The 9,167-nt window shown below is 42.3% G+C and overlaps 1 protein-coding gene across 2 annotated transcripts; it reads right to left on the bottom strand.

The window, feature by feature from the left end:
* Positions 1-1,416: 1,416 nt before the first annotated feature.
* LOC123766234 (annexin B9) lies at positions 1,417-8,616 on the bottom strand. Of its 2 annotated transcripts, XM_045755249.2 has the most exons (7): positions 8,350-8,616; positions 5,587-5,763; positions 5,108-5,280; positions 4,558-4,730; positions 3,000-3,164; positions 2,000-2,181; positions 1,417-1,652 (listed from the first exon to the last, which is right to left on the bottom strand). In XM_045755249.2, exons 1-7 carry the CDS (start codon positions 8,599-8,601, stop codon positions 1,599-1,601), a joined length of 1,176 nt encoding a protein of 391 aa, XP_045611205.2. In that variant the 5' UTR covers positions 8,602-8,616; the 3' UTR covers positions 1,417-1,598. The 2 variants fall into 2 exon arrangements, with proteins under 2 accessions (XP_045611205.2, XP_045611206.2); XM_045755250.2 differs by lacking the exon at positions 3,000-3,164.
* Between the last annotated feature and the right edge of the window lie 551 nt (positions 8,617-9,167).

The following is a 9,167-nucleotide window of genomic DNA, read 5'->3' as shown; positions in this document are numbered from 1 at the left end:
AGGCACCAAGTGAAGGCAACAGAAGAACTCACCGTTGATATCCTCTTATCCCTGGAATGTTGCTCCCGAATATTTTATCTTCAAACTGTAAATTAAGTGGAGGCTTCTTTTCACACTTCATGAAAGTCGAAAATATATCGAAAAAAGAGAGAGGAAGATTGCGAACTCTACAGTCATAAGGAAATGCTGTTGCTATCCACTATTTAGGGTTACCGCGCGCCGTAACTGGGTGTGGTCGAGTGACGGGCGGCGACGGGGCGGTGAACAGCAAGACACAACACAAGGTTGTTGAGAAGCCTCGCCTGGTGATATGGCAGGTGGACGGGGCTTCTAGACCAAGCTTACCTACCAGCACGCCGTCAACTGCTTGTTACCCAGCAACTACCAGCTGTCTGCGTAGATCCACCTAGTCTATAAAAAAAAAAAAAAATCTTCAACCGTATAGCTTTCCTTTAGATTGATTATTCAAGTGAGTGCTGCAAGACATTTGGTCAGATACAACCTACAGAAGGTTGTAATTTATATTGCAAGCCGTGTTCCACCGAGTAAACCATTGGGTAGGGCTATTTAGGTTCTACATTAGTTTCTTAACCCGTATCCCTTTAATTCCGTTACTCCTTGTTGCCGCCAAATGTTTGAAACTTTAAATTGGTGTTCTATTTTCAGTTTTGAGGAATTGTGGCAGTAAATGTGCATCTTTGTAATTTAGACTTATCCGCATACTTATCTTAAGGTTCATATACGCTACTAACATTTTATATTAAGATAAAAATTTTCACAATAAATTCAACATAAGTAAAATGTAATCTTTGCTATAGTTCACCACTTTGGTAAAGATATCCATTTTACAACTGAACTGTATTGTACCTAGGTATACCAGTCTATTTTAAAGTTTCTTACATCCAGTTTCAGCGGCCTTGTCACATTTTATAATACCCACACAACCCGCCCTCGACTTTAGTCCATTACATCCAGCGGTCGACCCCATACATATTTATAAATTTTTACGTGCTGTTCATTCAAAACGTTAAATTTTATCAAATATATACATGTTAATATATTATATCGTACATATATAGGCACAGGTTAGGTGTTTAAGTTCTGTTGGCGATTATTTGTAATACGTGGGTGAAGCATTTACAGCGTTTTGGTTCGAACAAAATTAGTGAAGCACTTGCTCCGGAAGTGTTCGAATGAAGTCAATTGTGAGTAATATGTAAACCGTTTTTCATCCATAAACGTGGGGGGGGGGGGTTTGTAGGGGTGCATGGAATCAACTTTCGGGTCTTTATTTGGAGAACGAGCTGCACCATGTATTTTGGGTTTTAACACTACTGATGAGCCGACTTCATATCACAAAATACCAACGCCTGCTTTTTCAGCATTAAGGGCTAGTTCCAATGATAAAACTTTCCATCATATTAATATGTTTATTGTTTCCAATACAAATAAGTGCATGCTTATAAACATTAGAAGGCTATACATAGTGCCAAACTATTAACTGGCTAAAATATAACATGTATACATATATATATAATTAAGGGTTATTGTTCTTGTCATGTTTCTGGTCGAGTGCTGCCATCTGGCGGTGTGGTCATTTACTCTCCGACGAGAGCCAGGAGAACCTTCCTGTAGTCCCCAGAAGTGTCGGCCTGAGAAGACAATTTTTAATAAAACACTAAATAAATTAGAATAAGTTTTGATGCTCAATTCACCCATTTACGAACCAAACTGTCAAATTGATGGGCATCAAGTGAAATTCAAAATCTTCAATTTGGAAGATTCATAACATTCGCGGTATGAAGACTAGGCAAAGGAACAGTACTCTACTCGTAACATCAGAGTGAACACAGACCCGGCCAAGAAAGGGCGCCAGCTAACTATTTAAATTGCAAGGGGTGACATCAAAAATACCACCCCCATAACTCCCACCAATTACACTCTTAAAAATTCAACTTGACAATCCTACTCTAAATGTGTAACAAAATGAGACGCCCACCTTGATGTCGTTCTCCAGAAGTTTGTCGTACAGGTTATGATATTCTGTTTTGATGTTGCCCAAGTCTACCTCGCAGCGAGAGACTACCAGGCGGATGAGGTCCTGGTCCTTGGTGCCCTGCCCGGCCATTGCCTTGTGCAGAGACTCGGCGAAGAACACGTACCGGTTCTCCAGGCAGTCAACTGTACCAAATAGTGATGGTCAGCAATGGCGGTGGGTGGGTGGGTGGTGGTGTATATGAACAGGAAACAGTGGGGATACGGGGGAGTCTAGAGCAATATCCATCCTGGTCTTTAACTACACATCAAGATCTAAATAATAAAGGATGTCTAAGCTACACTTATCCTCTGCGGGTTAAAAAAGCTGTCGAGCTGAAACAATTTACAGTGCAATCCAAATTGTATACATACATCATTCATAAAACAATTTTGAAGGGAGCGTGTAATTTGCGAGACGTAACCCAGGTATATCGCCTAACGCCACGCAATCTTCACTGAAGACCAGTTTATTATACTTAATTTTTTTATATTTTTTACACTAGATGGAATATGAACTTGACAGCTGTTCACTGGACCATAACCATTCTACCGCGTGTACAAGCGTTTAATTACCACTTTAGAGGATCCCTGATAACCAAGACTATCACATTTAACAATCTACAATAAAACAGACAATCTATATCTCATGTGTTAAGGTTTTCCAACATTAACGTACAAATAATTAAATATTTCAATGATCGCCTCTCTAACTCTCCCAAAGTTTCCCTGTAATACCTTCAGGGAGGTGCCATTACACCCAGGGCAGCACCGCCTGGGCCTCTCAGCCACCGAGAGGTACATACCCCACATGTATGCACAGTTTACTTAGCACTGAGCAAAGTTTATGCTTAAAGTATACTATAAGCTGGTCAGCAAGCTCAGGGGGGGGGGGGGCCGGCGGCTTTAACCCTCCCGCTAACGATAGACCTAAACTGGCCAACACAGTGTCATGGGATACTTACACACAGCTCTCATGTTAGTCTTGGTGCTGCCCTTGTACTCGCAGTCGAAGGTGTCTCCCAGAGTTCGACCCGCCAGCTTGTAATACTCTACGAAGATGCTGCGAAATTCTTTGTAGGAGTACAAGCAGAGGGCCTTGAGCAACTTTTTCTCAACTAGACCTTTTCCTGAAGAAAGACGGCCACAGGTTACAAATGAAATACATTAACACTTCCCGTCTTCGGAAATTAATACGAGAAAGTTACCGTACCCAGACACCGTACCCAGACACCATACACAGACACCATACACAGACACCATCCCCCCCCCCCCCCCCAAGACGCGTTTGTCAGAATCATAGCACTCTTCATTCACAGCATTCATACCAGCCAAGTTGTCCAAATAATTTATACTGCTATATTGAAGAATGGTTTGACTACTAGTCGTTCCATACTACAGCTATTAGAGCATCGTCCCTCCACGCCATGCATCACACACACCAGTATCAAATAAGTAATTATCAATAGAAGGCACCAAACCGGGAAGGCCATGTAGCACCATCAAAGTGCGAGATAATCAGAGGGCGCTAAATATCACCAAGGATGCCAATACGAGAACAAAAACGCACAAGGCGAACGATATCAAACACCAGTATCAAACACTGGTACATTGTAGAGATAGAGCGGCGGCCGATAACAGTTGTCATGAGACGCGAGACAGGAAGGACAGGCACACGCACCTCACTAATGGACCAATAAGATAACACCACCAGTGAGTAATCTACAGTCTACTTTAGAATGGTCCTGGACGGACCGAAACGTTGTCTTCACTTTCTAGTGTGTGGTTTGGTAATATTTCAGCGACATTGTGACTCTTCGTCTGCATCGCCAGGTGTAGCGACAACATAACACCTGCTATTATTTAAGTCTTTATATATTATAATATTAATGCATAATCCACACTAAAGATACAGAAACGTATGAAAAAGTTAAATATTAAACTAACGAGGCAGTAAATTAAAGAGTATGAAGGGAGAATATCAAGTGGCAAATTTATCTTCTAGAAATGACGGTACTCATAGCACCAGTAACGTACAAAATATGAACTTTGTATCTGCAACTTAGTCAGTCCGTATTTTGCTACAGCTTTAGTAGAAGCCCCAAGAATTGAAGGCAGAAATAAAAAATCTACTTTCCTAAGTCTAATCTAGTTCATATATGAACTAAATGAAGCCTAAGATTACTTATATTAAACCCGTTTACTTATTTAGGTCTAGTTTAGATTAGTTTATGATGACCAAACCACACCAGAAGATGGAGACTACGTTTCTGTCCGTCCTGGACCACTATCAAGTTGATTGTCTTGACAATCAACTTGATAATCATATCTTCAGTCACGTTGTGACTCTTCGTCTGCAGGTTAGGTTAGTTTAATGACCGGGTTGTTGCAGTTCGTTATGCCTCTTTACACCAGTAGTACACTACAAACTTCGTGGGTGCAATAATTACACATTCAACCCACACTGGCTGTTGCACTATGGGTTTTAGGAGGAGGATTAAGTGTGCAGCTGTCCACACTCACCGTCGTTGTAGAGTTCATTGGCGATGACGCGGCCGAAGTCCTCGTTGACCGTGTCGCTCCTCTTTGCTTCCACCACCCGCTGCATCAGGGCCTGGAAGGTCTCCGAGGTGGCCTTCGTCAGGGACTCTTCCAGGCTGGTGCTGAAGAGACGCTCGTACGCCGACTTTATTGACCTGGAATGTGTCTAGGTGAGCGAGTGAGGCAGGGGAAAGAGGGCTGCGTGAGGCAGGGGAAGCAGAAGGGGGGTGGCGGCCCGTGAGAGGCAGGGAGGGGGGGGGGAAGAGGAGGGGGTGGTGGAGAGACGCGTCAGGGTGTAAAAGACAAAATAAAGACTAAAGAGATACGGGGAATCAAACATAATATTATGTACAAAATAGATAAACCATAAGAATGATACAGCAGCCACGTCACAGCCAGACTCTTGTACAAACACGAACATTTGTGAATGATCACGTAGTCTACCTTAGAGTGCAGACAAGATACAAGACAAGAGATGTGCGAAGTACTAAACAGATCTGGCGCCTATCCGCCTGCCACAATCACCACGTACTTAATGAGGAAGTTGTCGGCAGTAAAGAGGATCTCTACCATGACCCTCCCGTTCTTGTGCTTGCAGGCGTCGTGCAGTTCCTGAGCCAGGTAGTCTGCTTCGGGCGTCATCAGGGCTACGATCACATCTTCGAAGTCTCCACTCAGCTCCTTCTTCAAGTCTTTCGTCAGATCCTGTGGGGAGGGGGGGGGTTTCAAGCCTTGCCGACTACTTTGAGGTGACAAGGAATTTTGAAGAGGAAGGCAAAGACAATCTTAATTCAGTGAAGTTTTAATGTTCCCAAAAGAATATTATAACATTACAATAGCCACTATCAATATATTTACAAGTCTTTAAACTAGCCCCTTTTTTGTTTCATTGGACATCTAATGTAATTTTGAGTCACCGTTTACAAATGAACGGGTCGAGGGAGATTGAAGAGAAAGCACAACCATGAAGAGAAGAGTTTGCAGGAGCTCAGAGGAGCACCGAGGCCTCACCTTCTCGTAGGCTCTGTTGTAGGCTTGTTGCAGGACTTTCCTCTGGTCGTTGGTGCAGGAGGTAAGGATGTTGATAATTGTCGCTTCATCCGTCCCCACGCCCTTCATCGCCTTCCTCAGGGCATCAACATCCCCAGCCACGGACATGGGCATCTTCGCCCTCACAGTTGGTTTTTCCTATTGATGGAAAACTCTGTAATGTGTTGGTAAATGGGTGTTGTAAGGGCTGTGTTAGTGTCGTTGTGGACACGCCAGACTTGACCCGTGTGTGCTGGAAGCGTTGTAGTGTCAGCAGTGTTTGAACAGGACCAAGTCTTAGGAAAGCGTATATGCACAGTACACCAAGCAGGGTTCAAACGCATGACTGAGCAGCTAGGTAAAAGTTAATGGTGAGCCAAGAAAAAGTATCACGAAACGATGGGAAAAATATACTAAATGAAGGATGGTGGCATTACTTCAGGAGTGAATATAAAAATCAACGCCAACTGGTGAAGTAATTATCATTAATTGCTTAATACTAAACGTGTCAAGGCCGGAAGTGCTGGAGAAAATTAGTATAAACTAAAGCCAACATGAAACTTTGCAGGTGTGGCGGGTGGAGGTCTTTGAACAGCCCTGGTTATGAAGAGAATGAAGACTTTAGGAAGGTAACGCTTGTCAAGCAAAATTATGAAACGTCGAGCACTTCAGAGCCACTTATACAAACACAGTAATGCAATCTAAGCTGGGGGGGGGGGGATCGAGTGGCGAGACAAAGTGATTGGGACAGTGAAACTCAAAGTTTGGAAGAGCAACAGTGACATTTATGACCCATATAGAACAGCGTGTGTAACAAAAGCAAAAGTAAACAAGGAAGCAGGAAAATAATCTTCAGACTATGGCTCGCAAGGAGATGGATGAAGTGGACTAGTGAACAGTCAACCACAAGTTGTACGGAGTTTGGCTATGGACCAAAAACTTTTAAAAAGCACATTAAACTAGTTATTATTGCTGTTTATTATGCGATACTGTGCAAGAGGGAACGTGGTTTTGACTACCAGATTAACCAGCACTGCTCTCGTCTCTTCCTGATGTGTGCCACGTGTGGGATTAGGGTAATGACTTAATGGTGGGGCATAAATACTTTGCTTTGCCTGTATTGTCATGCGCCCAGCCAACAATACTAGTTAAAAAAAAGTTAAAATTAACGCCACGCAGTATTGTGTAGATTCATTGCAACAACAACTTGGCACGAAGAGTTGTGCATTACAATTATTAATTCAAGAAATCCCCCGGTGTGGCAATGTCAGCCGTCTCCATGGCCGATGCAGAATGCTTGTGAACAGAGCTACGTTGATCAAGCTAAAACCTCTCAAGCAGAGGCGTTATGCAGAGTGAATTCTAAAGAGGAACACTTACACCACGGTGTAGCTTACATCACTGGGTGAAGATAGAGCCAGCATCATAGTGGACCGATTACCAGAAGATTCTACGCACGAAAATATACGAATGAATCATTAACAACTCACATCTACATTAAGAACAAGATGCATTTTCAAGACAAAAATATTGGGAGAAAATGAAGGAGTATAATGCTATACGCAGCGAGCATTGTGCTCGGCACTAGAAAATATCGCTCCAAGCTTGAGAGTAATAACGAAATTAGCCGTGAATAATTCTATTAAGGTGTTTACAATAATGTGTTATGATAAATTCTAAAGACATTCAAGCTCCGCGGGGTAATAGAGAAGCTATACCAACATCACACACGCCTCCAGGCACTTTTTGCCTTTGATACTGTTCTCTACTGCACGAGAACCACTACCCAACACAGTTCCTACATCTGAAATTTATTATACTCAACTGAACTTTAAGTAGTTACGTGCCATATTTGTTTCATTCATCCATTCATTATATTACGGAGACTGTACAAGATAAGCAACACCGCTCCAGCAGTCGGCCAGGGAACAACAGTAGTTTCACGAGACCAGTTACGTGCCTCTGTATGCAACATATTTATTCACTCCATTCCACAAACCATTTATACTTAACCTTGACCATTACCATATATCGTGCTGTGTATACCCGCACTCCTTGCTCCCTCACTCTCCCTACCTGCCCACCTACCTCCTCTCCCTCCCTACCTACCTACCTGCCCACCTTCCTCAGATCACAGGGAACACAGGGCTCGGCGGCACCACCACGGGCTCCAAGCAAACTACTCTCATCTAGTTGCATCGTGGCTTCAGTAACCGAAGTTTTCACACTGCAATTTCATTGATTCACACTACTCAATTTTGACGGAACAAAATGCCTCTTATCAATCACTCATTACGCATTTAAACCAGTCACATAATATCCTTCTCCAACATCCTGGCAATCTAAAGATCCGCTTCGCTAAATTGACTAATCCTTAGCCAACATCAAATTTCACATTCACCAAATTACAAATTTTCAATATATTGATATATTGAGCCAATATATTGAGCTTTCGCCTCTACCATCCTCACGGCCCTTCAGCACTTATTAAATAAGCAAAGTAACAGCACAACCCTTGGCGTACAAGCTACACAAGTCACCAGTAACATTTAATTACACAATACATAGGAACTTCTCACAGCATTAAAGAACTTACAAACTCATTAAAATGCCATATAATATTTTTTAAGTCCATATGCACCTTACAGTTCCTCTCAAGCCCTATCTGTAAGTTATCTCAATGCAAATATCAAATCAAAACACCATTTCTGTGCGTGCTCTTACGAGCCTAACAAAACCGCTTACCTCTGCCATTTCACCGACTGCTGCCAATGTTTCTAGTTGGTCACACGACGCGTCCTCTCCCAACGACACCTGAAGACTGACTAAAAACTTTTCCCAGGCTCTTATTTCTACCTGTCTCCTGTGCTGTGATTGGCTGGCCACTGCATCATACCGAACATCATCGTACACAAGAGGTGGCACCACAATATAGCGGTTGGCCATTACATCATCATAGATTATTTCAGCATATATCTGGTTATCAGATAATGACATAACTGCATAAATATTTCCGCTGCCCCCTGTGGTAGATATCGTAATGTATCACGCTTCACGACTATCTGATTAGGAAATATTTGAGCAGGACAATCTACCTGACAACACAGTAAAAATGTGTGTTCTAAATACTTATTTGTTTCTGTAATTAAGTAACATCTATCCAAATAATTACATGATTTCGAGTTTAATCTACTTACGAAAGTATATTGTCACTGTATATATATATACACCGAAAAACAGGGTATAGTTCCGTGTCCTTATAATTCTTCACCCAATTACGTTTACATTAGAGAGGCGTGCTTCGAACACAGGCAGTGAGCGAAACACTGTTCGAGAAAAATTCTAACGTTAATCACTTGTAAGTCTCGTGCAAAACATTTTTAATTCCAAAAGCAGCGGCAGCTGATTGGACGAGTATTTGCTCAATGTTGTTGAGAATGGCAGGTAATCAGAGAAAATTTGTATATCATTCGCGTGCTTTGAATTGTTTCAAAATCATCTGAGATTTGAATGGAGAGAGAGAGAGAGAGAGAGAGAGAGAGAGAGAGAGAGAGAGAGAGAGA

This window comes from Procambarus clarkii, chromosome 9, assembly GCF_040958095.1.
Source record: "Procambarus clarkii isolate CNS0578487 chromosome 9, FALCON_Pclarkii_2.0, whole genome shotgun sequence".
In the NCBI taxonomy this organism is placed as follows: Eukaryota; Metazoa; Arthropoda; class Malacostraca; order Decapoda; family Cambaridae; genus Procambarus; species Procambarus clarkii.
This window is presented reverse-complemented; position numbering and strand designations above follow the sequence as displayed.